Consider the following 19,463-nt stretch of genomic DNA (forward strand, 5'->3'; position numbering starts at 1 on the left):
TTTACTCTCCTTTTTGACCATCAAGAGGCTGTTTAGTTCCTCTTTGCTTTCTGCCATAAGAGTGGTGTCATCTGCATATCTGAGGTTATTGGTATTTCTCCCGGCAATCTGAATTCCAGCTTGTGCTTCATCCAGCCCAGCGTTTCACGTGATGTACTCTGCATATAAGTTAAATAAGCAGTGTGAGACTATACAGCCTCGATGTACTCCTTTCCCAATGTTAAGCCAGTTCATTGTTTCATGTCTGGTTCTAACTATTGCTTCAAAAGATGAAATTATTTTAATCAAAGATTCAGTGTGACTCTTTTTTTAAGAACTATAATTTGTCCAAATCTTTCTTCTAAAAAATTATCTGTAGAGTAAAATACAGTATGAGAAAAAGTTAAGGCAGTTCGTAGGTAGATTTAGACTGGCAAAGTCATTCAACCTTAGCCGAAGAAACAACTTTGGTTCTATTTTTATCATCACGTTTTGAAATGAATCACTGAAATCAGAGATAGAAATGTAGATGGATAGGAAAAGCTGGGCCATCTAATTCATCTCCTTTTTAGCACAGGGAGGTTTCCTATGTCAAATGCCTGTGAGATATTGTGCAGTAAAAGTCTTAGATCACAGCATTTCAATCATTTTTGTAAGGTGACTAATTGTTTCTCCGGTTGCTCTCAGCATTGTTCTCTGAATTCCCTTCTAGAAATCCGTGTCACACAAGAGGTATTACCCTTGTGCACAGAAATGGCCAAGGATCTCAAAGGGCTGAGCTTCAGTTATTTTTCCATGGTAGTGATGAGTCTATATGAAGTTGACCTCCCTCTTTACGTTGCTTTTTGTGACCAGTGGTACACATTCATGAGATTTTTACCAAAAACAAGTAGTGGTCTAGTGTGCTACCTTAGGGTGGTTAAAAACTAACAGGGACCTCTAGGGATCAGACATGCCGCTTTGGCATGTAATGGTGCAGATTCATTATTTTAATGGGATTTCCAAAAGAATAATTTGTGTGGGATGTCTCCTCATTATCCCATGGTGTTGAGAAGGGGAGGGGTGGGGATAGCATTTGGAAAGACATTTGTTTTTAAGTTCTCTTTAAAAATTATTTTATCACTACTTTTGATTGAAGTATAGTTGATTTACAATGTTGTGCCAGTTTCTGCTGTACAGCAAAGTGGCTCGGTTATTTACTTACATGCATTCTTTTTTAATATTCTTTTCCATTATGGTTTATCACAGGATATTGAATATAGGTCTCTGTGCTAAACACTAAGACCTTGTTGTTTATCCATTTTACATGTAATATTTTGCGTCTGCCAACCCCAAACTCCTAGTTCATCCCTCTCCTCCCCCCTCCTCCTTGGCCACCACAAGTCTGTTCTCTGTGTCTATGAATCTGTTTCTGTTTTGTAGAGAGGTTCATTTGTTCATATTTTAGTGATATCATATGGTATTTGTCTTTCACTTTATAACTTCGCTTAGTATGATAATCTCTAGTTGTATTAAGTTCTTTGACTACTGTTCAGTATCTCTCAGTGATCTCATATTTAGTTGCTTGGGAATATTGTATACTTCAGTAAAAGATATAGAACCAATACATTTCTATTGTCTAATGTTTTTTTCTAATCATTGACTCCCTATATTCAGTTTCATTTTCTTCCCCCCAACCATTAAACAATATTCTTAGGTCTCTAGATATTTCTTCAAATTCTGTGATACCTGCAAACCTCTGAGTCGGCACTCTTCTGTGTTGTCAGTAATATGCTCCATGCCTTCTCTTTCTCCATCTGTTAATAAATAGGCTGACTAACACTAGATTTAGTATTTCCTTCGTGCTTTCCAGCAGCCACACCCTTTCTTCCCATACTGAAAATACTCCATGTAACGTTATTCTTAGTTTATAGTGTTTGACGTAATTCTTAATCCTTATGCAAGTCAATTAGTTTGGACAAAAAAAGGTTACATGAACCAATACATAGATTGTGGAAACTTCAGTTACATGAATATAGTGATTTTAGTATTTTTTAAGTTCTTCCTCAATATCTAGAGCATTCATAATTCGCTCCTGTGGAAAAGAACAAAATACAAATTCTAGAGTGATTTGAGATCTTCCATTTCATAAGCTACCCATTTCCTTTACAGAGTCCTGATTCGCCCTTTTAAGCAGCTGCTATTTTATGACACTCTTTTTTTTTTTTCCCCACGATTGCGTCTATAAAACCCGAGTGTGTGCAAGAGGCCTCGGTTGGCCATGGACATGAAGAATAGAAGGTCATCTCTGACTCTGCTTTCCTACATGTTATGGAAATCTGGCAACTACCCAGCAACTGACCCAGACTTGGTCTTTCTGTAGGAGAGTATATAATTAAATAATAAAGAAGTAGACATTTTAAGACTGTTGAGAAATGTTAATGGGTGTGTGGGATTTAGTGAAGCACACAAAAAGACCTTAAGAGCTCCTTTGGTCCACAGCACACATGTACTCGGCACTGGCCTTTTTCCTTCACCACAGGCAAGCACGCCACTGAGAAGACTTCATTCCCCGTTTTATCTCGTGTTCTGGGGAACTCTAAAGCCACAGGGATCACAACAGCTGCAATAAATAAAGCATCTCTTCAATACATTTCCTTGCCAAATATTATTCAGCATTCTTTTGGCCTTGGTTTGATAGAAAACAGCATGGTGAACTTACTACCTCTCCTTTTAGTACAGTGAGCCCCAAGTATCTATGAAAAATTTAACAATTCAAGCCTGCATGTAAGCAAAATCACGGTTCTTTCTATTTTAAAATTATTAAGACAAAATACAAAGAACCAAAAATAAGTAATGTAGGAAGTCTTATCCCTATTGAAGAGGTATTGAATTAGTACTAGGCTTTCTTATTCTCCTCAGGGTGAAGATAACGAGAAGCATCCAGAGTATGCGTCCATGCAAATGTATGGGTTGGAAGGGGACTCTTTAAAAAAAAATAAATGTTACATATGTGGCAGTACGAGGAAGAATATTATTAAGGAATTTCACAGAATTTTTATATAAAGTCTCATCATACAGTATTATGATCTCAGGGATATATTGTGATATTTACTGAGTCTTCTGAGAGTTCATTTATTCAGGTTATATTTTAAGGAGGAACTTATAAGAGTCAGATCTAAAATATAATTCTGTAATATGCCCAGCTGATCCCATTAAATCCGAGCGAAAAGGAGCGGTATAATGATGTGAACAATTCCCATTCTCTGTGTTGTTACACCTCACTTGAAATGCATTCTTTCCAGATTAAAACAGCCATTCCTCTTTGTTTCTCTCTCCAGGCTGAGGTTCAACTATGCTACCTGGAAGCACAAAGAGATGCTGTTGAGCAGATGTCCCTCAAGCTGTACAGCGAGCAGTATACCAGCAGCAGCAAACGGAAAGAAGAGTTTGCTGATATGTCAAAAGTTCATTCAGGAGGAGGCAATGGGTAGGGAACTATTCTTTTTGTTGTTTTATTCTCATTAATCTCTACTTTTTTCAATGATGTTCCACTGGTCGGTGTTAGGTGGGCATTTCCTCCCAAGCTAGCAAGAGAAGTGCAATAGACAAGGTATTTATGTTCTTTTCCATTCATACCAGAATTGAAGACTACGGATTTTATCAGCCTGTCATCTCACCCAGGACTTCCTAACTTTGGTATTATTTGTTCGAAACAGTCTTGTGATTTGCTTAGCGTTTCTGTCACTACATTGTGCCTATAATTTTCTCAGTGTATTTCCCTCTCTTTAAACCTCATAGTTTAAAGTCCATCTAAGCAAATTTTAAACACCAGAACCTCACTGGAAACTGGTAGAACATAATTTTTTGAGAATATAGATATTTAATAATTGTTTAGGGACTATGGACTAACTGGTTAGCATCACATGAAGTCAAGTGGAATGATGGACTGGTGCTTATTGTCTGTGTTACATGAAACGACCCAGCAACTTCAATGACCCACCAACAGTTTCATTCAGCCTGAGATCTATGGCTGTATTTATATTATACTAACTACCCATGCTACTGAATAGTTAAGTTATGCCTTCAAATATTTCCAAATTACTTCAAAATTATGCAAACATTCTGTGTGTGTATGTGTATATACATATATATATGTATATATAATACATATATGAGATTTATAAAATACTATTATTTAAAAAATTCTTTTCTGGTTCAGTTTTAATATTTAGTAGGTGATTATTAAAGAGTAAAAGAATACAATGAAATTTAATCATTTCATAATTTTAATGACTTGGTAATAATTATACTCATTAAAATGGAAAAAGTAACCTATTTTGCTTTTATACTTGAGCCAGACAACAAGGGAGAGAAACTGTTCCCCCAAGTTCCATAACATGTTAACAGCATAGTATAAACCTATGGGGAGTAACTCTAGCCAAAATATTCCTTCAAAAGAAGGAAGTCTTTCCATGCACTTGCTTTCCTTTTTCTCTTACGTGCTTATAGTTCTGATATGACTTAAAATTCTCGTTCAGATTTTGAGGATAAATTACCAACACAGGTTACAAATTCTGTCTTGTGATATAACCCGAGGTCTAAGAATGCAAGAAAAGAATTCGAGTTGTAATTCTTTTTAGGAAATGGGCAAGGGCTTTTTAACTTTTAAAATTTACCTATCTATACAATTTGTTGCTCTTTTAAGATATTTTTTATATAGAGACATGTAAGCATGTATTTGATTCATCTTCTATGATTCAAAAGACATTTATTCACAGGAGGAAAAGCATGACAGCAAATTAGAAAAGGTTAAATATTCGAGTGTGAACAATAAGCGGTTTTGAGGTCTTAACGTGCTTTAATTTCTCTAAATGCCTAAATAGTCCCTGGTGTACCCACCACCACAAACTTTAGGTCACATTTTCATGTTTTCTAAAAGCCCTAGGGATTGAGCGGGTACCACGTGCTTCTGACCTCAGATTCCAAGGGCCCAACCTGAGTATTTACTCTGGGCTCCGCAAATCATAAATCTGCCCTGGAAATGGCTTAGTTAACAGCAAGCATTGTTCTGTGAAGTGGGAGTAGGTGAACTTGCCTGATATTCTTTGTTTATGCTCCTTAGGGTGCTGAAGGCTGTGCATTGTGAGGAAATGTAAGAGTGTGCTGAAGAAAAGGCAGCTATTTAATACTAAGGACAAAAACCGTATACTCCTTTCTGTTTTCTGTTTACATACAGAAAACCATTGTTTGAGAAATGTATGTGGGTGAGGTTATCTGGGGTGTCCTGCTCCTAAGACCCTTTGCTCCCACAGTTGAATCTGTAATTCTGAAACCTTAAGAACACAGCCTTCTAAAATTATCTGCTCCAATGATACATAAACTTCATTAACAGTTCCTTTTGTTACCTAGAATGAGCATTGTTTCTGATAAGATATTGTGGGAATAATGTGGGCCTTCTAGGGTCTTCATTCCGTATGCAGATAGATATCCAGTCCACTGAAGAGAACATTAAGTTGGTGATACAATCCGTATGTTTTTATTTTCTCCTCCAGCCTATGTCGATGCAAAGGAGAATATGTAGTTGAAAAACGTATAAGGTTACTCCAGGGAAGACTCAGCTGCTAGATTGAATGGAGATCTTAAATGTCTAAGATTTTTGTGTAACCAAAATATGGTTTAGAAATGAATTTATAACCTCTCTGGCTTGATGAAAAGGTGCATATCAAGGTGATTTAACACAGCTTATGGACAACCATGAAATGTGTTTGACAGTCATGAATATGTGTGGTGGGAAGATTTCCCTGATGGTATGTGAAGCTGTGTGAGCTATAGGAACAGACTGTGTCCCTCTGTGGGAGACACTGGGCACTGGTTCCTAAGTGGCAAAGTGGGGAACCGTCACTTCCTGGAGGGATCTACAGTGCTTGAGTTACTGCTGCTGCTGCTGCTGCTAAGTCACTTCAGTCGTGTACAATTCTGCGACCCCACAGACGGCAGCCCACCAGGCTCCCCCATCCCTGGGATTCTCCAGGCAAGGACATGGGAGTGGGTTGCCATTTCCTTCTCCAATGAGTGAAAGTGAAAAGTGAAAGTGAAGTCGCTCAGTCATATCTGACTCTTAGCGACCCCATGGACTGCAGCCTACCAGGCTCCTCCGTCCATGGGATTCTCCAGCCAAGAGTACTGGAGTGGGGTGCCATTGCCTTCTCCTGCTTGAGTCACTGGTGATTCTCAAAGGGAGCAGGTTGGTGCTTTTGACTCCTGTTGATTTAAATGAAAGCTTGTAAATTGTCTTGTTTCTTTCATCCAATAAATATTCACTGAAGGCATACTACGTGCGTGGCACAATTTTTGAGCAGATTTCATCAAGAACACTCTTTTGTAAATTTTGTGAAGTATAACCATCTGTCTTTCTGACACCTCTTTCTATTAAGGGCTTGTCTGATTTCATTTTTATAATGAATTTCAAAATCTTGTTTATTTTAGTAAGTAGTATCCTACTTCCTATCAAGACTTAGAGTAGATTACAAAGCATGTCTTTTGTTCAGCTTATAAATAATAGAACTGGGAGGCAAAAAGCCTGGGTGACTGGCTTGTCCAGGACCTCGCCTCAGAGCCCTGAGTCACGATGCAGTGAACAGTCCATGAAGCCACACTTTGCCCTGTCTCTGGAAATTTAGCTCAGACCTTTGATAAACTTTTTTACCCCTAAATCACATGTTATGCATGTTCCATACGGTATATGAAATTTGAATTATGGTATTGTCCTACTATAGAGAAACGGAAGAGTCTTAAGGCAATTTCATTTAAGCAACAAGAAGTTTGGACAAAAACACTGCAAAGCAGGCTTAAGTGAAAAAATGAAATTCATTAATTTGACAAATATTAAATACCTCCTTTATGAAGTGCAGAGTTTAAAAGGCAAAAATGAAATGGTCCCTGCCCTTGAGAAGCCCACAGTTTATTTAGTAGGAGGAACCAGATCCATAAACAACATAGAATGAAGGGTCAAAGTGATGAGTTAGGAATCTTCTTGGAGTAGGGAGCAGGAAGGTAAGCTCACGGAAGGTGGTGCTCAGTTCTGATGGTGGTGGGGAGAATTGGAGCAGGTCAGGAATGATAGAGAGAGACAGGACTCTGGAGGTGATTTTTGGAAGAGGGCTAGGTCAGGGGAAGAATTTTCCAATTTAAGCTGAACAAACATGTATTGAGCACTTACAAAGACAGACAGACCATAGTCCCTACCTTCATGAAATTTACAGTCTATCAAGAGAGCAGCATTAAACCAGTATTTCTCTGTATCATGAAGAAGGGGAGGCAGAGGGTTCCAAGGAAGCTTAGAGCAAACAACATGTGGACTCCATGAGGCAGGGCCATGTCTGTCACATTCACCACACTATGCGCTGCATCCTGGAGTGTGCTAGGTGCCCAGTGAATACTGGTGCATAAATGAAAAACTAAAAGGAATCTAGTGCTCAGAGGGAACAAGGGTGTGAAATCATTATGCTGCTTGCTGTTCCATATGACTGGAGAGCAAGGTAGAAAGTCAGAGGGAGTAGTGTAAAATAAGGCTTAGGAAGAAAGTGAAGTTGAGATCCTGGAGTTAATCACTGAGTTCATGGTTCTTAACTAGGATGCATCAAGATTTCTTAGGGAACTTTTAAGTTGAAACTGCCTGCCCATCTCACCTCCCTCAAAATTCTGATTCAGGAAGCAGGAGTGGACCAAGATATATTATACTTGATGCCCACTGCCAGTTGAGATCATTGCTCCAGTGGTTTTCAAAGAATGATCTCTAGACCATCAGCATTAGTATCTCCTGGGAATCTGTTAGAAATTGCAAATTCCGGGTCCCACTCCAGATGTACTAAATTGGAGAGTCTGAAGGTGGAGAACAGTAATAGATTAGAAATTAATGGGAGATGTGGAGACTAGATTGGAGGCTAAAGCCAGAAAGAGTCGATAAGCCTTGGATGAGGCAAGTAAGAGAGAGGAAAAGGGCCATTCTAATGTGGGGAGAGAAAGAAAATAAGAAGACTTAGATTCAAATGATTTCTGTGTCATTGAGCATTTCATGATTGTTGAGCAGGCTCTATTAGGCACTGGGGTTGTAGAGGCAGTGGGATGCAAAGAGTGGCAGGGCATGTAAATCAGGAACGCCTGCCAGGAGAAGTGTCACTGAGGCTGGCCCAGGGTCAAAGGTGACAGCCAGTGTTTCCCACAGCAGAGGCGATGTGTACAGACAGCTGGAACCAGTCAGGGATTCCAGCAAGAATAGGTTGGCAATTTTAAAACAGTATTCTGGCGGCACTCTGGAGAATGGACTGGCATGGGCAAGACTAGACGGTGCTTGGTTAAGAAGCTATTCCAGTCATCCAAGTGAGAAACTGTTCTGGCCTGAAGACAGCAGGAATGGAAACTGAAGGAAGGAAATTGAAGACAGAACCTGGTCCCTGAGTGGATGAGGGGCATTAAGGGAGGTGGGGTTTAAGACAGACCTCCATGTTTCAGGCTTTTGCACCAATGGACATGGTATTCAATGCAAGGGAGGAGCAAGGGGGCCTGAGAGGAACCGACTGTTTGGGACAAAGTTCTTTTTTATGGTCTGCAGAACATCTAAGTAGAAATGCCCAGGAAGCAGATCTGAAGCTCAGGGATGTCTTGGGCTCCTTAACCACCAACAAGGACAGTATGGTGACTATGAGGTAGCAGGGGCTGAGGAAGGTGGGAGCTTACCTTGTGGTAGCGTGTCCCCACAAAACCTACCCCAGGTAGACATAGCAATCTCTTTAAGAATGCTCATTTTGAAAGATATGGCTAATAGGAACATTTTTATTTCAGCTAGAATCTTTCAGGCTGTATTATACAAGTCTTTTAAAATAAAATTTGTGTGTGTGCCAAGTCACTTCAGTCATGTCATGACTCTGTGTGACCCTATGGACTGCCAGGCTCTACTGCAGCCTGCCAGGCTCTACTGCGCATGGGATTCTCCAGGTAAGAATACCAGAGTGGGTGGTTGTGCCTTTCTCCAGGGGAACTTCCCACCCCAGGGGTCAAACTCACATCTCTTAAGTCTACCTGCATTGGCAGGTGAGTTCTTTACCACTGGTGCTTCCTGGGAAACCCAAAATAAAACCATAGCATTGACAATTCCAATGTGATATCTTGATTAGCAGGAATTGAGAATTACTGTTGACTATTTTCTGTCTTCAAGCTGCTGGTGGAACCTTCTGATTCCAGATATTAGAATGCATTAGGTCTGCTCAGATTGCTTTCAACTACATAAAGAAAAATTTTTTAGGGGTGTATATTTTCTCTAGTCTAAATTCTTAAAGGAGGAGAGAGAGCATACAGGATTAAAAATTAAAGATCAGAATTCAAGTTGGTATATACTTTGGCCACCTGATGCGAAGAGCAGACTCATTGAAAAGACCCTGATGCTGGGAAAGACTGAAGGCAGGAGGAAAAGGGGACGAAAGAGGACAAGATGGTTGGCTGGCATCACTGATTCAGTGGATATGAGTTTGAGCAAACTCTGAGAGATGGTGAAGGACAGGGAAACCTGGCATGCTATAGTCCATGGGGTCACAAAGAGTCGGACGGACACAACTGAGTGACTAAACAACAACATCATGTAGGGATATGTGTGTGTGCATGTGTATGCATGAGTGTGCACACATATTAAGGGTTACTATAAATAATAATATGGAGTAGAAGAGTAGGGAGATGTTTCCTGACTCTGCTTCCGGCGCTCCAGAGGGAATTTCAAAGAGCCTTCTGTTCTTGTGTAAAGTTCTAGAAGATACTTCAGTCTCAGTCATATGCCAGCCTCTGGCTGAGGGGGAATTTGGGCAATGTCCACAGGTGATTATGTAGTCAAGGTTTGTTCTCTGTAAGAATGTAGAAGTATTCGTCCCACATCATGTAACGTTTTCGAGTAAATTTTACTTTCAAATACAAACAGTATACACAGGTTATTTCCAAGCACAACAGGTTGAACTAAATGAACTTTAACTAGACAAAAGGTTAAAAGTTTGGCAGTAAAAATAAATCCATTTTCCTTTAGGAAATGAAGTATTCCTAAATCATTGTGATAATGTACACACACACACACGTATACATATATAGCACTCCCAAGAGGAATAGTGTTGACAGATGAAAGCAAATATGTCACTATTTAAAACATTACTTGATTAAAGATCAAATAAGCAATAAGACATACTGATTGACTTCAAATACCTCAGAAGGGGTGTAACCACCTCTGGATTTCACTGCAATAGGATGATCTTTCTGGTTTTCTGTTGAGCCAAAGGCCAAAAATATCCTTGTGCAGCTGGGTGAACATTCATGCTCACTCATATTCTCTTTCTCTCAATGAATATTTTGAATTTCTGCTCTATGGTTGTTTTTGGAACATTGTTGGATATTAATAAAATGTTTTCTTTTTGGTACACACTAGTCATAAACTGTGAAGAAGGCAATGGTACCCCACTCCAGTACTCTTGCCTGGAAAATCCCATGGATGGAGGAGCCTGGTAGGCTGCAGTCCATGGGGTTGCGAAGAATCCGACATGACTGAGCGACTTCACTTTCACTTTTCACTTTCATGCATTGGAGGAGGAAATGGCAGCCTATTCCAGTGTTCTTGCCTGGAGAATCCCAGGGACAGCGGGGCCTGGTGGACTGCCATCTATGGGATCGCACAGAGTCGGACACTACTGAAGCGACTTAGCAGCAGCAGTCATAAACTGTGTACTAATGTTGGAAACACTCTCCCAGATAAATCACTAGACAATCCAAGGCGACCGTATTTCCACCCTGCATTTCTACTTTCTTCCCCTGATTTTTATCCTGTCTCAAACTAATGAACAACTGATCAGTGTTCAGTTCAGGTTCTTTTTGCTCCTTCTGTTGTGTTCTGGTATTATCACATAGTAAGATCACAATGCATCCTGTAGCCAAAGGAGCAAAAAGTGCCTGACTACCTTCTGAAAAACTGATATTCTGTGCACTATTATTATTAAAATAAGTCTTCCTGGCTGTAAAAAGAATCTCACCAGTATAAATGTATTCATTTGGGATCATAATATCATATGCTTCTAATGTTCAAATACATTAAACTAATTTTAGACCTAGACAGTCTTCCACTTCAGTAATCTAATGCCATCCATACCAAGAGCCAACAAAGGATGAACTAGAGAGGTAGTGGCATAATAACTGGGGAAGTATTATTTCAAAGTTAAGAGTAAAGTTGACTATTTATTTATTTATATAACTCCTTTCCATCTTAACAATGCTGAAACAATTTCTGTGCTGCTTTGGAAAGTTTATGGGGTCAATTGAAGAAGGAAAGAGGTATGAGAGAGTCTGAAACAAATCTATTCTACCTCATTTTAATGTGCAGAGCTTAACTCTTTTCTTTAAAATGTATTCTTTTATGCATTCCCACATCACTTTCACAAAGGATTAAAGTCAACTTACTAAAAATATTTACAATAAAATAGAATAAACATTTGACTGAAGTCAGTTAGGTAAAAGTAAAATGTGTACCAGAAAACAAAAAAGTGCATCTTCTGTGCATGTCCTCAAGAAGGGCAATGATTGGGCTCTAAGCTTTCCACATCCAAAGAAAAGAGTGAAATCTCATCCATCAGAAAATTCATAGTGTCCTAAGATTAAAAATAATATATATCTGGGGAAACACACTGAGTCCTGGGACGGATTTCTCCTGTAGTTCTTTCAGGAGAAGACAGGCCTCTGTGATACTCCATCTCTTCCCTGGTGCCTCAGATGGTTAAGAACCTGCCTGCAATGCAAGAGACCTGAGTTTGATCCCTGAGTTGGGAGGATCTCCTGGGGAAAGGAATGACAACCCACCCCAGTATTCTTGCCTGAGAAATCTCATGGACAGAGGAGCCTGGCGGACTACAGTCCATGGAGTCACAAAGAGTCGGACATGACTGAGCAGCTAATACTTTCGTAAGAGAAACCAAATTGCCAAGGCAGTTTTTTGATGTAGGCTGCAGAAGTGATGTCAAAGCACAGTTCAGTTAAGAGCCAATTTACAGGATAGATGAAGTCATACTGGGAGAGATCTCCATAGTAATTCTTCCACAAAGATTTTGTTAGAGATTAGGTGACAGAGAGTTATTCCTATGTTATTTACCTCCTGAGCTTCCCAGGTGGCGCACTGGTAAAGCATCCATCTGCCAATGCAGCAGACACATGAGACAGGAGACATGAGTTCGATCCCTGGGTTGGGAAGATCCCCTGGAGGAGGATGGCAACCCACTCCAGTATTCTTGCCTGGGAAATACCATGGACAGGGGAATCTGGTGGACTATAGTCTGTGGGGTCTCAAAGAGTCAGCCACGACTGGAGTGACTGAGCACACACATTTTTATCCCCTGCCCTAACCTTGAGGGTGAATATTCTCTGTGCTATGCTTAGTCACTCAATCATGTCTGACTCTTTGTGACTCCATGGACTATGGCCCACCAGGCTCCTCTGTCTGTGGGGATTCTCTGGACAAGAATACTGGAGTGGTTTGCCATACCCTCCTCAAATACTCTCTATTGCTTATTAAATCTTTGAAAACCAGGGAGTTATAGGATAGACTAGACTTTTTACAAAAGGCTGAGCTGCCTAACCCTCAGCAGTGTGCCAGAAGCAAGTCTGGATCCAGACCCTCTAACACATGGACAATGACTTAGGAAGGTTTATCTCTCTCTCTTTTTTAAACATTATCTCTTACTTTGTCTTTAGATATATGGGTTCTCACATTTGTCTTAGAATCACTACCATTTCTAAATTTTTCAGAATGTTTTCAAGTTCTTTGGCTAGAACTTAGTCCAGTGTATTATCTGAAATTTTAGAGAGAGTTTTGACTTCCTGACAGCCTAACAGAATCTTCTAGAAATATCCAGAAACTTACATTAATACTTCTAATTTTATGGCTAATCTTGGAGGTTAGAATTTTTTTGCTTTATGGATTGTATTTTAATAGCAAGAGTTTATGAACAGTCCATGAGACCATGAGAAAGTGGGACCTATCGTTAACAAATCTGTAGGATTGATTTTATTTTTCTTAGACATTTTCACATGTACATGGGTGTATATGAGAATTGAGAAAATTACTACTGGAAAGAACTCCATATTCCTTTTTATTTATTAATGGCAAAGGCAGGCTGCTTTTCTCATGAGGAAGTGGCTCATGAATTTTCATTCAAAATAGTAAATTAGTGTCCACACTTTAATATGTTTAGAGTGGAAAGGGATTCTACATGCAACTGTGCATATCAGATTTCATGTCTGGAAAGCTAAATTTTATTCTTTAATGATAATGTGATTGGACTAGGTGCCACTCTTTTATCTCCCTCCTGTGCTTACATGACACATGGCATAGAGGATGATGGGAAATTCTAATCAGTTATTAGTGTTTTCCTTTAATAATATTAAAGTGTATTTTTATGAGATTTTGCTACCATTACCTTTAGTGTCTTTTTTGAAAACCAGAGGCAAACTTCCTTGAGCAAATAATGCAAACAGTGAACACTTAGTGAATATTTGGGGAAAGAATCAATATGCTAAAGAAGCTAGGAAAATTGGATCACTTAACAGAAATTCCAACATACACAAGCTGGTATCTCAGGAACTGATCTTGTGTTTTTGGATATGTTCATGTGAAAGGAACTATTAAGTTTACAAAAGATGGATACTTAAATGCTCCAAAATATGTATTACTCAGCCTTAGTAGAAAAGCTTCCAGGCCTTTTTAGTATTATCTTTTCTTCAACTATTGGTTGCTCTATTTTGATGATTTCTTCATTTGGTGTCTGATTTAATCAAAATCCCTTGGTGGACCAAGCTGGAACCTCATATATTCACACACACCTTCCATTGATTTCACTTGGGTGAAACTTTATCTTTTAAGCAAAGTTTAAGTTGAAATGTTGAGTTAATGATGCTCACTTTAAATACCAAAGGCTGAATGCATTTATGTATTCAAACACTTAGCTGGTCAAACATAAGTCCCACCAGGGTTTAGAGAAAGGATCATTTTTTAAACTGCGCCAGCCTCACAAATAATATGTTGCTATCCAATCTGTAAAAATTGATACTAAACAGTCTTGTTAGTATTTTATTTCCATGGTGAAAAATCCTGGAATCTTTTTTTTTTTTAAACCTGAAAAAGTTAGAGAAAATGATAGACAAGATATTGGGAAATACTTTTGGCAATTATCATAGTAGTTAGCCCAAATTTAGAAATAAAAAACACTAAAGAAAAAAATTGCATGTTTATTTCTTTCCATAACTTGTCTCTGTCTTTATTAGAATTTCAGACTCTGAAATGAACACATAATTCTATATTTATCTAACAAAACCTGACTTTGATTTAGAAGACTTTTTCTCCTCATTACATGATTGTGCTTATAAAGCTCCAAAACTGGTAATATTATATCTGCAATAGAATGTCCAACTCTTTTATTGTGAAACCTTCAGGAATATGGCAATTTAAAGGAAAAATATCCAAAAGAATATCACTTTGGTAATGTGTTTGATTTATAACACTGTCTTAGAATAGTGTACAAGTCTGCTTTGTAACATTTTCATAGAGTATAATGTATTCATAGAGTACTGAAAAGGTATGCTTTGAGACCTTTTAACGTCTAGGAGATTATATATTTGTATCAATCAGTTGACGGGAACCCAAGCACATTTACAAAGAAAATTTTAAAAGGAAAATCCTTCCAAAAGAGCAGTTCCTATACTCATAGCCCTTAAAAGAAAGGTTCTGAACTATTTGCCACAATTTCAATCATCTTTGTCTCTCTTTTAAAGAGAGGTCATTTGTCATGAGGACTTCAAGGAAAAGTACCTGGTTCTGAAATCAGTGGATGGAATCAGCATATTCTGCAAAGGGTTATAGAACTAACTAGTTCTGTGCTACCCTTGATAATTCACTCATCTATGATCTTTTCTGTTTTTCTGTGTAGTAGCTGGCATTTTCCTTAGAAGATGACTTTTATAAAATCACTAGTCTACAGCATACCTTTGCAGGCAATATAAACAGAAGAAAGTAAGCTACTTCCTTTACCTCAGAATTTTCCTGCTATAATGAGCACATTAAATTATAGTCACTTCAGAAGATTTAAAAAAAGCAGCAACAAAGAAATTCTATAATTTATTTCTGATTTGTTACGAAGTTATATGTTTGATTTCACTTAAATTTGGAAAACTGTCAGGTTTTTCCTAAGCTGTGAATGAACACATGCCAAAGAATCTGAAATCAGGCACAAGTGCTTAAAATATGTTTTTGTCTTCAGAATTAAGGTTCCATCCCTGTGTTGGGAAGATCCCTGGAGAAGGGAATGGCAAGCCACTCCAGTATTTTCACCTGGGAAATTCCATGGGCAGAGGAGCATGGCGGACCATAGCCCACGGTGTTGCGAAGAGTCGGACACTACTGAAGCAACTAACGCTTTCACTTTTCAGTATTAGGACCCGATGAGAATTTGTCGTTTGAAAAACACTAGTGCTGATTCTACACTAATGAAACAAAATAAAGAACCAAAGCATTTACCATATCTAACAAACTCAAGCTTAAGTATTCTCAGCTAGGATGAAAACAGACTGGACTGGAGGAATTGTGAATATTTGTGTTAGATTCATTCAGCACTTGCAGGTCTCCAGTGAAGATCATCTCAGAATGAGCCTGAGGTACCTTTAACTGGAAGAAATGGCTTTTGTTCTAAGTCCTTTGATAGGGAGAGTAACAGGAGGGAACAGCTCAATGGATGTAAAGACATGGTAAAGAGCTAGTAAAAAAAAAATTCCATGATTCTGAACATTTTATCATCCTGTATGTAGTTTTCATCTATTTAAAATCTATTCATAAATTTCCTTTAATTTTCACCATAGAAGCATAATGTGAAAGAAATGGAAAGGCAGCTCACATTAATTGAGAGCATACTGTATATAATCATTTTCAAGTAAGCAAATGTACCATTGTGTACTGAAGGCAAAATCTCACCTTCAGAATGAATGGGAAAGCCTGTCTGTATCACAATTGGTATTTGAGGATGAAATATTATCTTTATCATGTATTGCTCTTCTGAAGTCATTCTTGCCCTACTAAAAGTTCTTGGTTTCATTATCTATATTCATTCATCATCATTTATCAAGTACTATCCTGGTCATTATGCCAAAGCCTTTGACTGTGTAGATCACAACAAACTGTGGAAAATTCTTTAAAGAGATGGGAATACCAGACCACCTTACCTGCCTCCTGAGAAATCTGTATGCAGGTCAAGAAGCAACAGTTAGAATTGGACATGGAACAACAGACTGGTTCCAAATCGGGAAAGGAGTACATCGGGCTGTATATTGTCACCTTGCTTATTTAACTTAGATGCAGAGTACATCATGCAAAATGCCGGACTGGATGAAGAGCAAGCTGGAATCAAGATTTCTGGGAGAAATATCAGTGACCTCAGATATGCAGATGATACCCCCTTATGGCAGAAAGTGAAGAGGAACTGAAGAGCCTCTTGATAAAAGTGAAAGAGGAGAGTGAGAAAGCTGGCCTAAAACTCAGCATTCAAAAAACTAAGATCATGACATCCATTCCCATCACTTCATGGCAAAAAATGTGGAAACAATGGAAATAGTGACAGGCTTTATTTTCTTGGGCTCTAAAATCACTGCAGCTGGTGATTGCAGCCATGAAATTAAAAGATGCTCCTTGGAAGAAAAGCTATGACCAACATAGATAGCATATTAAAAAACAGAGACATTACTTTGTTGACAGAGGTCCAGAGAGTCAAAGCTATGGTTTTTCCAGTAGTCATGTATGGATGTGAGAGTTGGACTATAAAGAAAGCTGAGTGCTGAAGAATTGAAGCTTTTGAACTGTGGTGTTGGAGAAGACTCTTGGGAGTTACTTGGACTGCAAGGAGATCCAACCAGTCCATCCTAAAGGAAATCAGTCCTGAATATTCATTGGAAGGACTGATGAAGGCAATGGCACCCCACTCCAGTACTCTTGCCTGGAAAATCCCATGGATGGAGGAGCCTGGTGGGCTGCAGTCCATGGGGTCGCTAAGAGTTGGGCACGGCTGAGCGACTTCACTTTCACTTTTCACTTTCATGCATTGGAGAAGGAAATGTCAACCCACTCCAGTGTTCTTGCCTGGAGAATCCCAGGGATGGGGGAGCCTCGTGGGCTGCCGTCTAAGAGGTCGCACAGAGTCAGACATGACTGAAGCGACTTAGCAGTAGCAGCAGATGTTGAAGCTGAAACTCCAATATTTTGGCCACTGACTCTTTGGAAAAGACCCTGATGCTGGGAAAAATTGAAGGCTGGAGGAGAAGGGGATGACAGAGGATGAGATGGTTGGATGGCATCACCAACTCAATGGACATGAGTTTGAGCAAGCTCTGGGAGTTAGTGATAGACAGGGAAGTCTGGTGTGCTGCAGTCTGTGGGGTCGCAAAGAGTCAGACACAACTGAGCTACTGAATTGAACTGATCCTGGGCATTAGGGATACAAAGATAAATTCACCCCTTGCCCTTGAATTGTTTAGTCATAGTCAAAGCTTCTTTTTTAATCATACACATATGGAAAAGAAAACAGGTTCCCTTATTATCACTTGCTGATTGATAATTTATGAGACTTCCTAATTACATACATCATTGATATAACAACAGAAAAAACCTGGTTTTAAGATCAGAGTTCAGGCTCTTATACACAATACTTGTAGCCTTTTCTAACAAATTAACATTTTCTTTAGGGAACAACATCTTGGAATAAATGCTGTTTTTCAGATTTCCCATTCCTCTCCCTTCTTTTGTGCAAAATGGCATCTGAGCAATATAAGGGGCTTATGTGATCTTGTGATTCTGGGGTACAGTGAGGCCCTCTGGCTTAATGTGGCCCCTGGATGCAGGCTGGTTAGGTTCCATGAAATGGGTCTTGCCCTGCCATTACATTATGAGGTTGTACCTGACAGAGGCCTGTGGCTGTGTTGTTACCTCTTGGCTTGGTTCAGGAGGTATTTCCTGCTGACTAAGCTTCATCTCAGTCTTCACTGGCCCAGCCAGCTCTCGGAGGTCTGGCTTCAGAGGCCCCCCTGGCTCTCCTTAGAGGTCATTGTGTCTCTGTTGCCATGGTAATGCCTCCGTCAAGTTCACCAGCTGAACTCCCAGAAACCTCATGGGAGGATGAGAGAACAGTCTCATGTGGGGAAAGAGAACAGAGTAGCAAAGGGAGTCCTGACCACAACTCTTTGCAACATCCCTACCTCAGGTTATTGTGAGGGCATTGTTTAAGGCAATCTCCCAGACTATGTAGCAGGAAAAGCATCCTGGTGCTTGTGGCTTTCCCTTTAGGTCTTAAGCCAAGAGAGAGGGGGACACACATCTGAGCACCTGCTCCTCTTGCCTTTATTTCATTCTTATTCTCCAAGTCCACTGAGATGGAAGCGGGGAGCCTTTCCCTTCCTTTATCTTTTGCTTTTAATATTCTCCTGGATATTCTCACCTATATGGGTATTAGGATTATACTCTCCTAATTTGGGGAATGGCACGTCACCTTTCCCCTGTCTTTGTGGTCAAAATGTGAGAGGGTACAAGGGGAGAGAAACAGTAAACATAACTCAGGAGATATTTCTAAGTGATTGTGCCTGCCGTGTGAGCAAATGCTTATTAGTCATTCCTTATCAATCACTCACAGAATGAATTTTATTTTATTTATTTTTTATTTTAAATTTATTTTTAATATAAATTTATTTATTTTAATTGGAGGTTAATTACTTTACAATATTGTGTTGGTTTTGCCATACATCAACATGAATTTGCCACGGGTATACAGAATGAATTTTTAAAAAGCCTAATGGTTTATTGGTTCCTGTTGCAGTGGTTTTTGCTTGTTAGTATTTAAATAGTACTTAAATAGTACTCTTAGTACTATTTAAGATTTCATGTATACTTGTAAGTAAGTCCTTACTACCCAAAAGCATGACCTAGGAGCAGCAGGGTTGCCAGTTGCCAACACTTACTTCAAACAGTCTCAGACCCAACCCTAAAAGTACTGAGTCAGTATCTGCATTTCAACAGAATTCTCAGCTATGCCATATCCACAGTAAAGTTTGAAAGCACAGCTCTAGACCACCTTAGTCTTACTGAAGGTTTTGGTTACATCGATTATATCCATCATTGACATTCACTAAACATTTATTAATTCATTCTACGTGTTAGCCAATGATAAGCCTTGGCCTGGGTGCTTATGGTTCTAATCAAAAAACTTTAAAATTATGGAAAAGTAATTAAAATAGACGATTCTAGGTCTAGACTCCATCACCAGATACACCTTAATTTTTTGACAGATCTATTAAGATTAAATTGTTTAAGTTATGAAAAGCAGATGTTCACTTTTTTGAAAAGCAGTCATTTCATGTGTAGAGACAGGGACAAGGTGGTAATAAGATGCCGATTGATAAGT

At 39.0% G+C, this 19,463-nt stretch overlaps 1 protein-coding gene and 1 long non-coding RNA gene across 5 annotated transcripts in view; one reads left to right on the top strand and one right to left on the bottom strand.

The window, feature by feature from the left end:
• Positions 1-18,230, bottom strand: part of LOC132343369 (uncharacterized) — a 31,412-nt gene extending 13,182 nt beyond the window's left edge. Inside the window, exon 1 of the long non-coding RNA XR_009492175.1 lies at positions 17,967-18,230. This is a non-coding gene — a long non-coding RNA (uncharacterized lncRNA). The remainder of the gene's footprint in view (positions 1-17,966) is intronic.
• The window catches only part of AKAP6 (A-kinase anchoring protein 6), a 500,589-nt gene that overhangs the window by 357,718 nt on the left and 123,408 nt on the right, over positions 1-19,463 (top strand). For all 4 annotated transcript variants that reach the window (NM_001192923.3, XM_010817158.4, XM_059879132.1 and 1 more), the window contains one exon: positions 3,300-3,448. In NM_001192923.3, coding sequence (NP_001179852.1) covers positions 3,300-3,448 — 149 coding nt within the window. The remainder of the gene's footprint in view (positions 1-3,299; positions 3,449-19,463) is intronic.

The sequence above is a fragment of the Bos taurus genome, chromosome 21 (genome assembly GCF_002263795.3).
Source record: "Bos taurus isolate L1 Dominette 01449 registration number 42190680 breed Hereford chromosome 21, ARS-UCD2.0, whole genome shotgun sequence".
Taxonomy (NCBI): Eukaryota; Metazoa; Chordata; class Mammalia; order Artiodactyla; family Bovidae; genus Bos; species Bos taurus.